The 20,469-nt window shown below is 50.2% G+C and overlaps 1 protein-coding gene across 1 annotated transcript; it reads left to right on the top strand.

Annotated features, from left to right (window-relative positions):
• Positions 1-4,209: 4,209 nt before the first annotated feature.
• COXFA4 (cytochrome c oxidase associated subunit FA4) lies at positions 4,210-7,884 on the top strand. Its single transcript, XM_075327727.1, has 4 exons — positions 4,210-4,344; positions 6,183-6,271; positions 6,581-6,641; positions 7,614-7,884. Exons 1-4 carry the CDS (start codon positions 4,303-4,305, stop codon positions 7,668-7,670), a joined length of 249 nt encoding a protein of 82 aa, XP_075183842.1. The 5' UTR covers positions 4,210-4,302; the 3' UTR covers positions 7,671-7,884.
• The last annotated feature ends 12,585 nt before the right edge of the window (positions 7,885-20,469 follow it).

Here is a 20,469-nt window from a genome sequence, read left to right as displayed (position 1 = left end):
TTACCTCCTGTATTATACTCCAGAGCTGCACTCACTATTCTGCTGGTGCAGTCACTGTGTACATACATTACTGATCCTGAGTTACCTCCTGTATTATACTCCAGAGCTGCGCTCACTATTCTGCTGGTGCAGTCACTGTGTACATACATTACATTATTGATCCTGAGTTACCTCCTGTATTATACTCCAGAGCTGCACTCACTATTCTGCTGGTGCAGTCACTGTGTACATACATTACTGATCCTGAGTTACCGCCTGTATTATACTCCAGAGCTGCACTCACTATTCTGCTGGTGCAGTCACTGTGTACATACATTACATTACTGATCCTGAGTTACCTCCTGTATTATACTCCAGAGCTGCACTCACTATTCTGCTGGTGCAGTCACTGTGTACATACATTACTCATCCCGAGTTACCGCCTGTATTATACTCCAGAGCTGCACTCACTATTCTGCTGGTGCAGTCACTGTGTACATACATTACTGATCCTGAATTACCTCCTGTATTATACTCCAGAGCTGCACTCACTATTCTGCTGGTGCAGTCACTGTGTACATACATTACTGATCCTGAGTTACCGCCTGTATTATACTCCAGAGCTGCACTCACTATTCTGCTGGTGCAGTCACTGTGTACATACATTACATTACTGATCCTGAATTACCTCCTGTATTATACTCCAGAGCTGCACTCACTATTCTGCTGGTGCAGTCACTGTGTATATACATTACTAATCCTGAGTTACCTCCTGTATTATACTCCAGAGCTGCACTCACTATTATTCTCAGTACACGAGTCAAGCCCACCAGAGCATGGTAGTGCTCACTCACCACTAGTTATACTCCAGAGCTGCACTCACTTTTTTGCTGGTGCAGTCACTGTGTACATACATTACATTACTGATCCTGAGTTACCTCCTGTATTATACTCCAGAGCTGCACTCACTTTTTTGCTGGTGCAGTCACTGTGTACATACATTACATTACTGATCCTGAGTTATTATTATTATTATTTATTATTATAGCGCCATTTATTCCATGGCGCTTTACAAGTGAAAGAGGGTATACGTACAACAATCATTAACAGTACAAGACAGACTGGTATAGGAGGAGAGAGGACCCTGCCCGCGAGGGCTCACAGTCTACAGGAGGAGAGAGGACCCTGCCCGCGAGGGCTCACAGTCTACAGGGAATGGGTGATGGTACAATAGGTGAGGACAGAGCTGGTTGCGCAGTGGTCTACTGGACTGAGGGTTATTGTAGGTTATAGGCTTGTTGGAAGAGGTGGGTCTTGAGGTTCCTCTCGAAGCTTTCCACGGTAGTTACCTCCTGTATTATACTCCAGAGCTGCACTCACTATTCTGCTGGTGCAGTCACTGTGTACATACATTACATTACTGATCCTGAGTTACCTCCTGTATTATACCCCAGAGCTGCACTCACTATTCTGCTGGAGCAGTCACTGTGTACATACATTACATTACTGATCCTGAGTTACCTCCTGTATTATACTCCAGAGCTGCACTCACTATTCTGCTGGAGCAGTCACTGTGTACATTACATTACTGATCCTGAGTTACCTCCTGTATTATACCCCAGAGCTGCACTCACTATTCTGCTGGTGCAGTCACTGTGTACATACATTACATTACTGATCCTGAGTTACCTCCTGTATTATACTCCAGAGCTGCACTCACTATTCTGCTGGTGCAGTCACTGTGTACATACATTACTGATCCTGAGTTACCTCCTGTATTATATTATTATTATTATTATTATTGTTTATTTATAGAGCACCATTGATTCCATGGTGCTGTACATGAGGGGGTTACATACAGAATACATGTACACGTTACAATAGACAGACTAGCACAGGGGGAAGAGGGCCCTGCCCTTGCGGGCTTACATCCTAAAGGATTTTGGGGAGGAGACAGTAGGTGGGGTGTAGGTGGGGCGGCAGCTCCGCACGGTGGTGGGGCGGCAGCTCCGCACGGTGGTGGGGCGGCAGCTCCGCACGGTGGTGGGGCGGCAGCTCCGCACGGTGGTGGGGCGGCAGCTCCGCACGGTGGTGGGGCGGCAGCTCCGCACGGTGGTGGGGCGGCAGCTCCGCACGGTGGTGGGGCGGCAGCTCCGCACGGTGGTGAAGCAATTATAGTATAGCATATAGTATAGCAATTATACTCCAGAGCTGCACTCACTATTCTGCTGGAGCAGTCACTGTGTACATTACATTACTGATCCTGAGTTACCTCCTGTATTATACCCCAGAGCTGCACTCACTATTCTGCTGGTGCAGTCACTGTGTACATACATTACATTACTGATCCTGAGTTACCTCCTGTATTATACTCCAGAGCTGCACTCACTATTCTGCTGGTGCAGTCACTGTGTACATACATTACATTACTGATCCTGAGTTACCTCCTGTATTATACTCCAGAGCTGCACTCACTATTCTGCTGGTGCAGTCACTGTGTACATTACATTACTGATCCTGAGTTACCTCCTGTATTATACCCCAGAGCTGCACTCACTATTCTGCTGGTGCAGTCACTGTGTACATACATTACATTACTGATCCTGAGTTACCTCCTATATTATACCCCAGAGCTGCACTCACTATTCTGCTGGTGCAGTCACTGTGTACATACATTACATTACTGATCCTGAGTTACCTCCTGTATTATACCCCAGAGCTGCACTCACTATTCTGCTGGTGCAGTCACTGTGTACATACACTACATTACTGATCCTGAGTTACCTCCTGTATTATACCCCAGAGCTGCACTCACTATTCTGCTGGTGCAGTCACTGTGTACATACATTACATTACTGATCCTGAGTTACCTCCTGTATTATACTCCAGAGCTGCGCTCACTATTCTGCTGGTGCAGTCACTGTGTACATACATTACATTACTGATCCTGAGTTACCTCCTGTATTATACCCCAGAGCTGCACTCACTATTCTGCTGGTGCAGTCACTGTGTACATACATTACATTACTGATCCTGAGTTACCTCCTGTATTATACTCCAGAGCTGCACTCACTATTCTGCTGGTGCAGTCACTATGTACATACATTTCTGATCCTGAGTTACCTCCTGTATTATACTCCAGAGCTGCACTCACTATTCTGCTGGTTTATGTTTAATTATTAAGCTTTCTGCCTTCAGTGGGATTATTCCCATGTGTTTTTCTTATGTATCCCTCAGTCTGTGTCTATGAGGATCCTGTGTGTATATAACTAGTCGCTGTATTTCGTCTTCTGATCCTTTTCCCCTGTTTCCGGGAGCCTGTGTGTATATTATTCTGTCTTCTGATCCTTTTCCCCTGTTTCCGGGAGCCTGTGTGTATATTATTCTGTCTTCTGATCCTTTTCCCCTGTTTCCGGGAGCCTGTGTGTATATTATTCTGTCTTCTGATCCTTTCTCCTCTATGTTTCCGGGAGCCTGTGTGTATATTATTCTGTCTTCTGATCCTTTCTCCTCTGTTTCCGGGAGCCTGTGTGTATATTATTCTGTCTTCTGATCCTTTTCCCCTGTTTCCGGGAGCCTGTGTGCATATTATTCTGTCTTCTGATCCTTTCTCCTCTATGTTTCCGGGAGCCTGTGTGCATATTATTCTGTCTTCTGATCCTTTCTCCTCTATGTTTCCGGGAGCCTGTGTGTATATTATTCTGTCTTCTGATCCTTTCTCCTCTATGTTTCCGGGAGCCTGTGTGTATATTATTCTGTCTTCTGATCCTTTCTCCTCTATGTTTCCGGGAGCCTGTGTGTATATTATTCTGTCTTCTGACCCTTTCTTCCTATGCTTCCTCCTCGCACATTCTGTATCCGGTTTCCTCCTGATTTTCATCTTTGGGAGGAGATTTAGATTGTTTACAATTTTAAAACTTTTTCTGCCCCAGTAGCGCCCTCTGGTGGCTGAGGACAGCTATTACATCACACGATGATTGACAGGACGACCAGGTCACGTGGCCTGGTTTTAGCAGCCGGTGGCCGCATTCACTCCGCCCTTCCTCCCCATATTTTATGGGCTTTCTTTACATCGCACATTCTGCCATTTCCGTCCAATATACAGTGTATAGAACAATGTCACCTGATTTTTTTTGTTGGCCAGAACCGTCAGGCGGCTTTTAGGACAGTCCCCACCCTGTGCCGGAACGCTCAGGCGCTCTGCAGGGACAGCCCCGGAGAAGGCCGCCGCTGGTGACGTCACAGGGGTCCTCGCCGTGTTCTTGTGACATTGTGTCGCAGTGAAGGAATCCGTACGCACGGAGCAGAGAAGCGGCCGCCATCATGTTCCGTACAATGCTCTCCCACGCCCGCAAGCACCCCAGCGTGAGTGATCCACGGGGGCCCCACGCGGACGGCCAAGGGGAGCGCGGCCGGGGGGGGGGTTAAAGGGTTAATCAGTTTCCTCCTGTTTTCTTGTTTGTTAGGACACTTTGCAGTTGTGGTTTTTATTTATCGGTTTCCTGTTTTATTAAAGTCACTTTATATTTTTCATTTGCGGGAGCTTTAGGATTTTATGGGTATTTTTGTGTTGCCTTTTGTTTTTTTTCTTCCTATTTTCCTTTCTTTTAATTTTATTTTAAATCACATTTTAACTCCTTTATTCTATAACCGGTTTCATTTTATGTATTTTTGCATTTGTGGGATTTTTCTAGGATTTTCTGTGATGGGTTTTTTATATTACTGTGTGTGTGTGTTAAATATATATATAAAGGTGTGGATTTATATATATTTCATTTAAGGGATGGATTTTATATTAGAATCTTTTTTAATATATTTTTTTTTTCACCCCACATTCCCCTTTTTTTTTTTTCTTTTTTTTTTTCAGCTATTTACTTGTTTGTCACTTTGGGGTGTGTGTGTGTGTGTATATATGTGTATATATATATATATATATATATATATATATATATATATATATATATTCCTGTTTTATTAAGCAATTTAATGTTTTATATTTGATTTGTGGTACCTTTTAGGATTTTCAGGTTTTTTTGTTCCTATTTTCCAGTTTATTAGACACTTATGTTATTAACTTTTTTTTATAATATATTTTTTGGATTTGTGGGACCTTTTTATTATATATATATATATATATATATATATATATATATATATATTAAAAAGGTCCCACAATTCAAAAATGTATATATTAGAAACTTGTTATTAACTTTTTTTTTTTTTTTTTTTTTTTAATCCGGAAAATGAGAACAAAAAATCCTAAAAGGTCCCACAAATAGAAACTAAAATTACTTAATAAAACAGGAAATATATTTAAAAAAAAGTGACATGACAATAGGAGAAAAAATATATATATGTAATTTTATTTTTTTTTTTTTTTACACCTTTTGACCTTTTAGGATTTTAGTAAAATATATATATATAATTTTATTTTTCCACACTTTTTTTTTCTTTTATGCCCTTTTTGGGTTTGTGTGATTTTTATTAGTTTTTCAAACTCTCACCCCCCACCATGATGTTACCACCGTTATGTTGGTCCATTCTGTACCTGACGGTCCTGGTGTTTTTACACTGCGGTCACAGGGGGTCCCAGCACACCACCCCCTGGCTTACATTTGTTGGGGGTCTTGCAGTCCCCATTGTAAGTCTATGGGGTGACGGTGTCACCTGCGCTCAGCTCATCGCTCCTGTGACTGGTGGGTCCCCCAGTGATTGTGAAGGCCATTTAAAGGGGAAGTTGTGGGGCATTAGGGGTTAACGGCTCGGTGTCCTGGGTGACGCTTCCGGGAGCTGTGGGCTCTGCACGTAGCACAGGGAGGTTTACCGCCTGGAGGAGGGGGATGGGCGAAACCTGCAGGTTATTCCTGGGGGAACACTACAAATCCCAGCAGGCTCCTGCTGCCGCCTACACGCTGGGGATTGTAGTCTGACCACAGGTCGTATGCTGAAGGCCAAGTCCTCCTTATACAGAGAGGAGAACATATGTGATACTCTTAAAGCGGCGGTAACCCTGACCTTTTATTGTTGCCAGATTGTTATAATAGACGTAAGTGTTATAAAGTAGCTTGTCCCAGCCTGGAAATGGCTGACAACAGAGAGCACAAGAATGTGTTTAACTGCACTGACTGAGATGTGATTCTGTGGGGGTATTTAAAGGGACGGTGACCCATTTCCTCGTCTCATTGTTTGTTTTCCTTTTCCAGTTGATCCCCCTGTTCCTGTTTGTGGGGTGCGGTGGCGTCGGCTCCATCCTTTATGCCCTGAGGGTGACCACGTCCAGCCCTGAAGTCGTGTGAGTTCACTCTCCAGCTTTTCTAAGTAGTTAAGTGATCAGAAGCCGGGATTAACCCTTTCCTGACATGTGACGGGACAGTTAAGCCTTTGATGCGGGCTCAGGAGCCGCGGCTGTGTCTGTCCCTGCGGATGATGGTTATTATTTAGCCTCCAACAGGCGCCGAGCTGTTAAATGCTGCAGCCGATTCCTGCCCTATAGAGAGAGAGATAGGAAGAAGAGCAAAAATAAGGGGGAAATCATCACGTCCTTAAAATAACTTCACCATTATATCTAAATTTTTTTTTTTTTTCTCCCCTTTTCTTGCAGTTGGGACAAGAAGAACAACCCCGACCCCTGGAGTAAGAAAAGCCCGAACTACCAGTACAAGGTGCGGCCGGTTACCATAGCAGACAAATACTCATTTTCGTAGCGTTTGTTGGTAATGTGGCATGCTGGGAGTTGTAGTTCTGCAACAGCTGGTGCATTGAGCAGCTATATGCCACTTCCCCTGCACTGTGGGCCGTCCTCAACCCCTGTGAGCAGGTGACGCTGGCACCAGCAATGATCTGGAGCAGGATTGACCAGTTGTGCACTCCGCCCCTCAGCATTGTTGGCCATCCTCAACCCTTGTGTGCAGGTGATGCCGGCACCAGCAATGATCCGGGGAGGATTGAGTGGTTGTGCACTCCGCCCCTCAGCATTGTTGGCCATCCTCGACCCCTGTGCAGGTGACGCTGGCACCAGCAATGATCCGGGGCAGGATTAACCAGTTGTTCACTCCTCCCCTTGGCATTGTTGGCGGTCCTCGACCCCTTTGTGCCAGTGACGTCAGCACCAGCAATGATCTGGGGCAGGATTGAGCGGTTGTGCACTCCGCCCCTCGGCAATGTTGACCGTCCTCGACCCCTGTGTACAGGTGATGCCAGCACCAGCAATGATCTTGGGCAGGATTGAGCGGTTGTGCACTCCGCCCCTCGGCATTGTTGGCCGTCCTCGACCGCTGTGTGCAGGTGACGTCGGCACCAGCAATGATCCGGTGCACTATATACTTATCCTTAATAGCCTGATGAGCTCAGAAAGGGGTCTTCCCTTCTCCCCTGAGGCTTTCGTTGCCTCCCCATTTTATTAAAGGGGACATCTGTTTTAACCTGGTGCTCGGACCCCTTTGATGCCGCACATATACTGAAAATATAAAATCTCTCCACCTCCGGTGCTGAAATCCAACTACAGAAAGTTGCAGAGACCAGGTCATCCTGGAAATCGGTGATATCTGAACCGCCCCTTTAAATCTGATATATGCATGTATCCGCCGTCCTCGTTTGGGATCGTGACCCATTAACCATTTGTCATCTTCCCGCAGTTTTACAACGAGACAATCGACTACAAGAACTTGAAGAAGGAAGGTCCCGACTTCTAAGACGCCTCCTCCAGAAGCCGCCACCATCCAGTCCAGGAATGTCCATTCCCGCTATTTAATCAGATCCGGCCGGCGACTCGCGTTTCCTCGGCTCGTTCTGTCCTTTAATGTGTTTAGTGGAGCTTAATCCAATTACCGCAGCCTGCAGCGGCGTCTGCCCGAGGAAGCGCTCGCTCCATCCACTGACTTGTCAAATACATTGATTTCTACGTGAGCCGTGTCCGCTGTGGAGTTATTGTTTGCGGGGGGCTTCTACCTGTAGGGTGGGGGGCTTCAATTTTGTAGTAAGGATAAACCTTTAGCCAAAGGGGCCCCTCACACTGGGGATTGACGGATATCTGGGGGTCACTCCAGGCTGCATCCTGACCCCTACTCATGTAGGAAAGTGAATGTAATGGAGGGAGGGTGCACTAATATTTTATATTATTGCTTTTGTACAGTTGTACTCAAAAGTTTACACACCCCAGCAGATTTGTTTTGGTTTCTTGGCCTTTTTTCAGAGAATATGAATAACACACAATCTTTTTTTTTTTTCTCCTCTTCTCACTCATGGTTAGTGGTTGGGTGAAGCCATTTATTGTCATCTACTGTTTGTTCTTTTTAAATCATAATGACAACCAAATGACCCTGATGAAAAATTCCCATCCCCCAGTTCTTAATACCGTGTATTGCCCCCTCTAACATCAATGACAGCTTGAAGTCTTTTGTGGTAGTTGTGGATGAGGCTCTTTAATTTCTCAGGTGGTGAAGCCGCCTGTTCTTCTCGGTCAGGTGGTGAAGCCGCCCGTTCTTCTCGGTCAGATGGTAAAGCCGCCCGTTCTTCTTGGCGCTTCCAGTTCCTGTAACTACCTGGCCTTTCTTGCATGAACTGCGTGCTTGAGTTCTCCCCAGAGTGACTCCATGATATTGAGGTCAGGAGACTGAGATGGCCTCTCCAGAACCTTCACTTTGTTCTGCTGTAGCCAATGACGGGGTCAACTTGGCCTTGTGTTTTGGATCGTTGTCATGTTGGAACATCCAACTACGTCCCATGCGCAGCTTCCAGGCTGATGAGTGCAAATCTTCCTCCAGTATTTGCTGATGACATGCTACATTCATCTTTCCTTCAACTTCCACCAAGTTTCCTGTGCCTTTGTAGCTCACACATCAGCGATCCACCTCCATGCCTTACTGTAGGAATGGTGTTCTTTTCTCCGTAGGCCTTGTTGACTCCTTTCCAAATGTAATGTTTATGGTTGTGGCCAAAAAGTTTTAATTTGGAGTGATAAAACCAAAATTACCTTGGTCCAGAAGTTTGAGGGCTAGTCTCTGCCGTTTGGCGTACTGTAGGCGAGATACTGTGTGGCATTTGTGCAGTAATGGCTTTCCTCTGGTGACTTGACCATGCTGCCCATTTTTCTTCATGTGCCTCCTTATTGTGCATCTTGAAACAGCCGCACCACTAGTTTTCAGTGAGTCTTGGATTTAAGCTGTTACTTGTGGGTTTTCTTTGCATCAATTTTCCTGGCAGCTGTGTCTGAAATTTTTGATGGTCTACCTGATCGTGGTTTAGTTTTTACAGAGCCCCTGATTTTCCTATTGTTAATCACAGTTTGAACATTGCTCACCGGCATTATCAATTCTTGGATATCTTTTTCGTATCCCTTTCCTGTTTTATACAGTTCAACTATCTTTTCCCATCAATCCATTGACACTTCTTTTGCTTTCCCCATGACTCATAATCCAGGCTGGATGAAAGATGCAAGAGTCCGGATCTCAGAAACTCACTCAGCTTTTATGCACACATTGATTACAAGCAGACAGGTCACAGGTGAGGATGTTACCGTTATTAGCCATTCACACCCATTTGTGTCCCCTTCTGTTCATGTTATCAGCCAAAATCATCATGCAAGAAAGCCCAAGAATTTACAGGAACTGGAGGCTTTTTACCAAGCAGAATGGGCGGCTTCACCATCTGACCAAGCAGAATGGGCGGCTTCACCATCTGACCAAGCAGAATGGGCGGCTTCACCATCTGACCAAGCAGAATGGGCGGCTTCACCATCTGACCAAGCAGAATGGGCGGCTTCACCATCTGACCAAGCAGAATTGGCGGCTTCACCATCTGAAAAAAATAGAGCCTCATCCACAACTACCACACAAGATGTCAAGCTGTCATTGATGTTAGAGGGGGCAATACACGGTATTAAGAACTGGGGTGTGTGAACTTTTCATCATTTGGATGTTTTTGGTTATCAATAAGATTTACATAGAGAAAACACAATAGATGACAATGGCTTCACCCGACCACTAACCATGAGTGGGGGAAAAAAAAGATTGTGTTTATCATTCATATTCGGGCGGCATGGTGGCTCAGTGGTTAGCACTGCAGTCTTGCAGCGCTGGGGTCCTGGGTTCAAATCCCACTAAGGACACTATCTGCAAGGAGTTTGTATGTTCTCCCCGTGTTTGCGTGGGTTTCCTCCGGGTTCTCCGGTTTCCTCCCACAATCCAAAGACCTACAGATAGGGACTCTAGATTGTGAGCCCCAATGGGGACAGTGTTCCTGATGTATGTAAAGCGCTGTGGAATTAATAGCGCTATATAAATGAATAAAATTATTATTATATTGTCTGAAAAAAGGCCAAGAAAGCAAAAAACTCTGCCGGGGTGTGTAAACTTTTGAGCACAACTGTATATATGGAGGAGATGTTCTTTAAACTTCAGAAGTGGACATGTGCGGGGGGGGGGGGGGGGCGGCTGTCACTTGTCTGTGCTACTAGGGAGGTGCACATTGGAAAAATAATGTAATTGTGACCGCTGCGCCCAGTGATTGGCTGCAGTGTTGTCCGCAACGGGGGGGGGGGTAACAGACTTTATTTTCCCTTGGACATTAAAGGGAATTTTCAGATTTAAATTTTTTTTTAAGGCAAAGCCCAGCTCCGCTCACTTCACATCCGGAGGTCGGCGGCTCCAGTGATGTCACCCGCGGATGGTGTGATGTCATCGCCCTGCTCACCTCCCGCTGCTGAGCTCAGATGACTCTGGCTGCCCCCTAGTGATGGTAGAACTCCTCCATAGGGCAGGACTGGCTGACTGTAGAAAGTTTGGGGTGATTGGATTCATTCGGGGAGGGGATTTAAACATGTCTTATCCTTAAAGGGGTCGTCCATTATCACATAAGGTGAAATTAGCCATCCTGTCCCCCTGGATTGTCACGGGTGCCTCCACATTTCATCCAGTGGCGAGGTTTATGGTGAAGGCTGCAATAGTCGCACGACGTGTTCGCCGGATGATGATGATACCTGGAGCCCGAGGAGGGACGCAATATTGAGCGCAGAGGGCTTCATACTCACCGATCACCGGGCGGCTGTCACTCTGTTCCCGCGACAGCTCCTTGATCTTCCCGAGCTGGCCGCTCATTAGGTTCATACATATTCACTCCCCCTGTCTGTGATTGGTTACAGTCAGATGCACCCCCACGCTGAGTGACAGCCGTCTGATTGCAACCAATCACAGCCGCTGGTGGGCGGGTCGTCTTCCTTACACCGCCCAGGGCATGTTGGGTTTTACAGAAGTGAAGGATCCTTTAAAGAAGACCACCATCTACCAGTTACTTACCTTTTCTTTTTGATGTCTGGTGCACACTTGCCTGAGTGGAGCGTGCATGAATCTGTGGGGGAGGGGTCGCACCCTAATGGGGAAAGGCTGCACTCCGCCTCCATTATAGGACGGTCTTGGGTGCGGCCATCATGTTCTCACTCCTCCATGTATGTATGGAGCTTCTGCACTGGGCACAGTCATGAGGGACGGAAAATGGTCGTTCCCCCACCCCTCCACAATGTATTCACATTTACTGTAAGGAGAAGAGCTCCTGATTCCAGCGATGTGTCACTTACTAGCCGGCTTAGTTGTAGTTTTGATTAACACAGTGATTTTATCAGCAGGAGATTATCATGACAGGACTACTTGGCTGTAGCAGGTAGTCCAGCATATTTATGAGCTCTGTATAACTGCTAGATCTCAGTAAGTGACACATTACTGGAATCGGGGTCTCTAGTCCCTGCATTCTGCTGCTCTAAAACCTGCTGACAGTTTCCCTTTCAGTGATACTAATGGTCTGAGGATGACACCTGATCGCCACCATCTGTACAGCGGGCACTGTGCGGTTAGGGGGGTATCGTCCGCCATCAGACGCAGAGATAGAGAGGTGCGATCCGTCCCTGCGCAGCAAAGAAAAGCGGGAAAAAGAACCCGGATTTATTACTAAAAAAAATGCTAATAAAAGCGGTGATACAAGGTGTTTCTAGAGCGGACTGCAGAAACAAAAGACCCCTGCGCGGTCCTGCTACTAATAGGTAATAACCCTCTGGTTAATTGTGGCCCTCATTAACCCTAGAAGGGAAGGAGGCAGATACTTACATACATACTGACGGGTATAATGCATGCACTCGTTTAGTCCTTCAAGGACCAATGTGGACAACTTGAAAGTCCAAAAACTCTCCCCTCTCCCTATTAGGGCTCATTCACACATGTCTGTTCCGTATACGGTCCGTGTGACTTCCGTTTTTTGGGGGTTTTTTGCACTGCAAATAAACACAAGGAGAGTTGCATGCGGTCCAGGGTATCCGGCCAGACGCTGGTCCCCATATACGGTCTATGGGGAGCAGAATCTGGGGTAAAGGGGTAGGAGCAAGCGCTTCATACTTGCCCGTCACTGGGGCGGTTCACACTGCTCCCACGACAGCTCTTTCATCTTCCCGAGCCGGCCACTCATTAGGCTCATTCATATTCACTCCTCCCCGCCCCCCGTCTGTGATTGGTTACACTCAGACGCGCCCCCACGCACGCTGAGTGACAGCTGTCTGACTGCAAACAATCACAGCCGCTGGTGGGTGGGTCTATATCGTACAGTACAATAAATAATTAAAAAAAACAGCGTGCGGTCCCCCCCCATTTTGTTCCAGCGAAGATAAAGCCAAACAGCTGAGGGCTGGTATTGTCAGGCTGGGGAGACCCATGTTATTTTTAGGCTGGGGGGGGGCTCCCAATATCAGCCAGCAGCCGGCCGGAATTGCCGCGTCCATTAAATGCGACAGTCTCAGGACTTTAACCGGCTCATCCCGAATGCTCTTGTGCGGTGGCAAACTAGGTAATATATGGGGTTGATACCAGCTATGTAATGTCACAGCGTCTATCAGATACCCCACATCACTAACTCAGTCAGTAATAAAAAAAAAAATGGACAACAAACAGGGATTGTTTTTTCAAATAAAAACTTAACATTCTCTCTTTCACCAATTTATTGGAAAGAAAAACCAAATCCGGGTCCGGCGTAGTCCAATAAGGGGGTCCCATGACGATCCATACCATAGTCACTGTCCCAGTCAATGAACAGAATGTTTCCCATTGGCTGGGAGAGCCGTGCAGTGACCTGAGCTAACATCATGAGGTCAGCCCAGGTCACTGCAGGGCATGATGAGCGCCGACATCAGGAGGTTAGCGAAGTGCATTACCTGCGGTGATGGACGGCGCTGCACTCCTGACGTCAGCGCTGGTCACTGAAGTGCTTCCGTGCGGCTTCCGGGGATTTTGCGGGCCCATTGACTTATATGGAGTCACGGTCTGTTATTACGGAACAGAATAGGACATGTTCCATAACGGAACGGACATACGGCATCCGATGTGTTTTGTGTAGGAACTGATGCACACGGAAGAGCTTCAGTGTGCCATCCGATCCTACCCAAAAGACATTGGAAAGATGGTCCTGACCACGGGTCCGCAAAAAAAACAGGAACTGACCAGGACAAACGGAACGGTCGTGTGATTGAGCCCTTAAAGGGAACCTGTCATCAGAAATTTCGCCCAAAAGCTAAAAGATTCCCCCTCTGCAGCTCCTGGGCTGCATTCTAGGAAGGTCCCTGTTATTATTGTGCCCCATGTGAGACCAAAATAAAGCCTTTATAAAGTTCTACCTTTTTGTATGCAGCTTCTGTAAATCCGTCACAAGGGCGGGCTCTCTGCTGTCCGTTATTCTGCCTCCTGGTCCTGTATGCCGCCCCCATCGCTCCTTTCCATATCTGATGCACCGCCCACTGCTCCAGCCATCCCCGCGCATGCCCAGTGCCAGTCTCACAGGACTGAGCAGTGTGACCGCTGGTGACGTGTGCGCAGGCAAGTGATTATGGGCGGGACTGTGACTGTTATCAGCAAGTACCCGCCCATAATCTCGTGAGCGCGCAAACCTCACCAGTGGTCACACTGTGCTCAGTGTAGATGCTAGACTGTATGGGCTGCTTCCAGGGATGACGTCCCTTTGTCATGTGATAGTATTTCGAACACGCCCCTATCACATGACAAAGGGACGTCATCCCTGGAAGCAGCCCATACAGTCTAGCATCTACACTGAGCTCAGTGTGACCGCTGGTGAGGTTTGCGCGCTCAAGAGATTATGGCCGGGTACTTGCTGATAACAATCACAGCCCCGTCCATAATCACTTGCCTGCGCACACGTCACCAGCGGTCACACTGCTCAGTCCCGTGAGACTGGCACTGGGCATGCGTGGGGATGGCTGGAGCAGTGGGCGGTGCATCAGATATGGAAAGGAGCGATGGGGGCGGCATACAGGACCAGGAGGCAGAATAACGGACGGCAGAGAGCCCGCCCCCGTGACGGATTTACAGAAGCTGCATACAAAAAGGTAGAACTTTATAAAGGCTTTATTTTGGTTTCACATGGGGCACAATAATAACAGGGACCTTCCTAGAATGCAGCCCAGGAGCTGCAGAGGGGGAATCTTTTAGCTTTTGGGCGAAATTTCTGATGACAGGTTCCCTTTAACCAACATATGAAATCTGTTAGTGTTCCCCCAAAAATAAGACCCTGTTGTATATTATTTTTTTTGCCCTGAAAATGTTCTAGGGCTGATTTTCTGGGTAGGGCTCGTTCCCGGGGAAACAGGTTGGGGGTAAGTTTATCCCCCAAAAAGAGCGCCCTCCCCCCCTCCCCGCCAGAATTATACTTACCAGACACTGCATGTCTGCGCGACTCCCAGGTTGTCCTGTGATCTTTGGTGGACGCTCAGAGCAGATATGCTTCGCAGCGATCCTCCCCTCCTTCTGGCCGGCACGCACACAATATCCAGTGATAACTATTGCTTCCGGCCGGCACTGGGACGCAGCGTAGTGGAGTATGAGGACCTGCGATGGAATGTATGAGGACCTGCGATGGAATGTATGAGAACCTGCGATGGAATGTATGAGGACCTGCGATAGAATGTATGAGGACCTGCGATGGAATGTATGAGGACCTGCGATGGAATGCATGAGGACCTGCGATGGAATGCATGAGGACCTGCGATGGAATGCATGAGGACCTGCGATGGACTGCATGAGGACCTGCGATGGAATGCATGAGGACCTGCGATGGAATGCATGAGGACCTGCGATGGAATGCATGAGGACCTGCGATGGAATGCATGAGGACCTGCGATGGAATGCATGAGGCCCTGCGATGGAATGCATGAGGACCTGCGATGGAATGCATGAGGACCTGCGATGGAATGTATGATGACCTGCGATGGAATGCATGAGGACCTGCGATGGAATGCATGAGGACCTGCGATGGAATGCATGAGGACCTGCGATGGACTGCATGAGGACCTGCGATGGACTGCATGAGGACCTGCGATGGAATGCATGAGGACCTGCGATGGAATGCATGAGGACCTGCGATGGAATGCATGAGGCCCTGCGATGGAATGTATGAGGACCTGCGATGGAATGCATGAGGACCTGCGATGGAATGCATGAGGACCTGCGATGGAATGCATGAGGCCCTGCGATGGAATGTATGAGGACCTGCGATGGAATGCATGAGGACCTGCGATGGAATGCATGAGGACCTGCGATGGAATGCATGAGGACCTGCGATGGAATGTATGAGGCCCTGCGATGGAATGTATGAGGACCTGCGATGGAATGCATGAGGACCTGCGATGGAATGCATGAGGACCTGCGATGGAATGCATGAGGACCTGCGATGGAATGCATGAGGCCCTGCGATGGAATGTATGAGGACCTGCGATGGAATGTATGAGGACCTGCGATGGAATGTATGAGGACCTGCGATAGAATGCATGAGGACCTGCGATGGAATGCATGAGGACCTGCGATGGAATGCATGAGGACCTGCGATGGAATGCATGAGGACCTGCGATGGAATGCATGAGGACCTGCGATGGAATGTATGAGGCCCTGCGATGGAATGTATGAGGACCTGCGATGGACTGTATGAGGACCTGCGATGGAATGTATGAGGACCTGCGATGGACTGTATGAGGACCTGCGATGGAATGTATGAGGACCTGCGATAGAATGTATGAGGACCTGCGATGGAATGTATGAGGACCTGCGATGGAATGTATGAGGCCCTGCGATGGAATGCATGAGGACCTGCGATGGAATGCATGAGGACCTGCGATGGAATGCATGAGGCCCTGCGATGGAATGTATGAGGACCTGCGATGGAATGTATGAGGACCTGCGATGGAATGTATGAGGACCTGCGATGGAATGTATGAGGACCTGCGATGGAATGCATCAGTGTTCCACCGCAGGTCCTCGCGCTCCACTGCATCCCAGGTTTTCCTGCCTGCCGGAAGCAATAGGTATCACCAGATTTTGTATGTGTGTGATCCACTGCAGGTGCTAGTATTCGTGATCTGGTCAGTATGATTGCGGGGTCTTCTTTCTTCTCTGTTTTGGGGTCTCCGCTGTCTATAATGAAGTGTCCTGCAGTATCTTTAACGTTTTTAGCTGCCTGGACACTTCATTATTGATCCGCGACTAGGGCTTATTTTCGGGGTAGGGCTGATATTTAAGCCTGACGCTGAAAACTCCTGCTAGGGCTTATTTTTTTGGTAAAAACCTGGTAGTAAAATTCTCAGGTATTTGTTATGCATCGTTCTAGAGCAGCCGGGTTTTATCATGTGCGTAAGGCTGTGGTTCCTTATGACGTTCATGTCCTTTGTTTATTCTCACATGGACTGGCATGGTAGAGGAGCGGAGCGGTGCTGCAATGTGGTGGACTGGCATGGTAGAGGAGCGGAGCTGCGATGTGGTGGACTGGCATGGTAGAGGAGCGGAGCGGTGCTGCGATGTGGTGGACTGGCATGGTAGAGGAGCGGAGCTGCGATGTGGTGGCCTGGCATGGTAGAGGAGCGTAGCGGTGCTGCGATGTGGTGGACTGGCATGGTAGAGGAGCGGAGCTGCGATGTGGTGGACTGGCATGGTAGAGGAGTGGTGCTGCGATGTGGTGGACTGGCATGGTAGAGGAGCGGAGCTGCGATGTGGTGGACTGGCATGGTAGAGGAGCGTAGCGGTGCTGCGATGTGGTGGACTGGCATGGTAGAGGAGCGGAGCTGCGATGTGGTGGACTGGCATGGTAGAGGAGCGGAGCTGCGATGTGGTGGACTGGCATGGTAGAGGAGCGGAGCTGCGATGTGGTGGACTGGCATGGTAGAGGAGCGGAGCTGCGATGTGGTGGACTGGCATGGTAGAGGAGCGGAGTGGTGCTGCGATGTGGTGGACTGGCATGGTAGAGGAGCGGAGCGGTGCTGCGATATGGTGGACTGGCATGGTAGAGGAGTGGAGCGGTGCTGCGATGTGGTGGACTGGCATGGTAGAGGAGTGGAGTGGTGCTGCGATGTGCTGGACTGGCATGGTAGAGGAGTGGAGTGGTGCTGCGATGTGGTGGACTGGCATGGTAGAGGAGCGGAGCTGCGATGTGGTGGACTGGCATGGTAGAGGAGTGGAGCGGTGCTGCGATGTGGTGGACTGGCATGGTAGAGGAGCGGAGTGGTGCTGCGATGTGGTGGACTGGCATGGTAGAGGAGCGGAGCTGCGATCTGGTGGACTGGCATGGTAGAGGAGCGGAGCTGCGATGTGGTGGACTGGCATGGTAGAGGAGCGGAGCGGTGCTGCGATGTGGTGGACTGGCATGGTAGAGGAGTGGAGCGGTGCTGCGATGTGGTGGACTGGCATGGTAGAGGAGCGGAGTGGTGCTGCGATGTGGTGGACTGGCATGGTAGAGGAGCGGAGCTGCGATGTGGTGGACTGGCATGGTAGAGGAGCGGAGTGGTGCTGCGATGTGGTGGACTGGCATGGTAGAGGAGTGGAGCGGTGCTGCAATGTGGTGGACTGGCATGGTAGAGGAGTGGAGTGGTGCTGCGATGTGGTGGACTGGCATGGTAGAGGAGTGGAGCGGTGCTGCGATGTGGTGGACTGGCATGGTAGAGGAGTGGAGTGGTGCTGCAATGTGGTGGACTGGCATGGTGGAGGAGCGGAGCGGTGCTGCAATGTGGTGGACTGGCATGGTAGAGGAGCGGAGCGGTGCTGCAATGTGGTGGACTGGCATGGTGGAGGAGTGGAGTGGTGCTGCGATGTGGTGGACTGGCATGGTAGAGGAGCGGAGTGGTGCTGCAATGTGGTGGACTGGCATGGTAGAGGAGTGGAGTGGTGCTGCGATGTGGTGGACTGGCATGGTAGAGGAGCGGAGTGGTGCTGCGATGTGGACTGGCATGGTAGAGGAGCGGAGCTGCGATGTGGTGGACTGGCATGGTAGAGGAGCGGAGCGGTGCTGCGATGTGGTGGACTGGCATGGTAGAGGAGCGGAGCGGTGCTGCGATGTGGTGGACTGGCATGGTAGAGGAGCGGAGCGGTGCTAAGATGTGGTGGCCTGGCATGGTAGAGGAGCGGAGCTGCGATGTGGTGGACAGGCATGGTAGAGGAGCGTAGCGGTGCTGCGATGTGGTGGACTGGCATGGTAGAGGAGCGGAGCTGCGATGTGGTGGACTGGCATGGTAGAGGAGCGTAGCGGTGCTGCGATGTGGTGGACTGGCATGGTAGAGGAGCGGAGCTGCGATGTGGTGGACTGGAATGGTAGAGAAGCGGAGCTGCGATGTGGTGGACTGGCGTGGTAGAGGAGCGGAGCTGCGATGTGGTGGACTGGCATGGTAGAGGAGCGGAGCTGCGATGTGGTGGACTGGCATGGTAGAGGAGCGGAGTGGTGCTGCGATGTGGTGGACTGGCATGGTAGAGGAGCGGAGTGGTGCTGCGATGTGGTGGACTGGCATGGTAGAGGAGCGGAGCGGTGCTGCGATATGGTGGACTGGCATGGTAGAGGAGTGGAGCGGTGCTGCGATGTGGTGGACTGGCATGGTAGAGGAGTGGAGTGGTGCTGCGATGTGCTGGACTGGCATGGTAGAGGAGCGGAGCTGCGATGTGGTGGACTGGCATGTTAGAGGAGTGGAGCGGTGCTGCGATGTGGTGGACTGGCATGGTAGAGGAGCGGAGTGGTGCTGCGATGTGGTGGACTGGCATGGTAGAGGAGCGGTGCTGCGATGTGGTGGACTGGCATGGTAGAGGAGCGTAGCGGTGCTGCGATGTGGTGGACTGGCATGGTAGAGGAGCGGAGCTGCGATGTGGTGGACTGGCATGGTAGAGGAGCGGAGTGGTGCTGCGATGTGGTGGACTGGCATGGTAGAGGAGCGGAGCTGCGATGTGGTGGACTGGCATGGTAGAGGAGCGGAGCTGCGATGTGGTGGACTGGCATGGTAGAGGAGCGGAGCGGTGCTGCGATGTGGTGGACTGGCATGGTAGAGGAGTGGAGCGGTGCTGCGATGTGGTGGACTGGCATGGTAGAGGAGCGGAGTGGTGCTGCGATGTGGTGGACTGGCATGGTAGAGGAGCGGAGCTGCGATGTGGTGGACTGGCATGGTAGAGGAGCGGAGTGGTGCTGCGATGTGGTGGACTGGCATGGTAGAGGAGTGGAGCTGTGCTGCAATGTGGTGGACTGGCATGGTAGAGGAGTGGAGTGGTGCTGCGATGTGGTGGACTGGCATGGTAGAGGAGTGGAGCGGTGCTGCGATGTGGTGGACTGGCATGGTAGAGGAGTGGAGTGGTGCTGCGATGTGGTGGACTGGCATGGTAGAGGAGCGGAGTGGTGCTGCAATGTGGTGGACTGGCATGGTAGAGGAGCGGAGCTGCGATGTGGTGGACTGGCATGGTAGAGGAGTGGAGCTGCGATGTGGTGGACTGGTATGGTAGAGGAGCGGAGCGGTGCTGCGATGTGGTGGACTGGCATGGTAGAGGAGCGGAGCGGTGCTACGATGTGGTGGACTGGCATGGTAGAGGAGCGGAGCGGTGCTGCGATGTGGTGGACTGGCATGGTAGAGGAGCGGAGTGGTGCTGCGATGTGGTGGACTGGCATGGTAGAGGAGTGGAGTGGTGCTGCGATGTGGTGGACTGGCATGGTAGAGGAGCGGAGCTGCGATGTGGTGGACTGGCATGGTAGAGGAGCGGAGCGGTGCTGCGATGTGGTGGACTGGCATGGTAGAGAAGCGGAGCGGTGCTGCGATGTGGTGGACTGGCATGGTAGAGGAGCGGTGCTGCAATGTGGTGGCCTGGCATGGTAGAGGAGCGGAGCGGTGCTGCGATGTGGTGGACTGGCATGGTAGAGGAGCGGTGCTGCGATGTGGTGGCCTGGCATGGTAGAGGAGCGGTGCTGCGATGTGGTGGCCTGGCATGGTGCATCAGCTTGGTGGATGAGTGCGGTTGCGCGGCATGTGGGACTGGCATGGTGGAGTGGAGTGGAGAACCGGTGTGGTGGAGGACCAGCGTAGTGGACAGTCGTGGTGGAGCGGTGTGGTGGAGCGGTGTGGTGGAGGACCGGTGTGGTGGAGCGGTGTGGTGGAGCGGTGTGGTGGAGCGGTGTGGTGGAGGACCAGTGAGGTGGAGCGGTGTGGTGCTTTGTCCCACG

The sequence above is a fragment of the Anomaloglossus baeobatrachus genome, chromosome 11, assembly GCF_048569485.1.
Source record: "Anomaloglossus baeobatrachus isolate aAnoBae1 chromosome 11, aAnoBae1.hap1, whole genome shotgun sequence".
NCBI lineage: Eukaryota > Metazoa > Chordata > Amphibia > Anura > Aromobatidae > Anomaloglossus > Anomaloglossus baeobatrachus.
The sequence above is the reverse complement of the archived record's forward strand: the minus strand, read 5'-3'. Positions and strand labels throughout refer to the sequence as shown.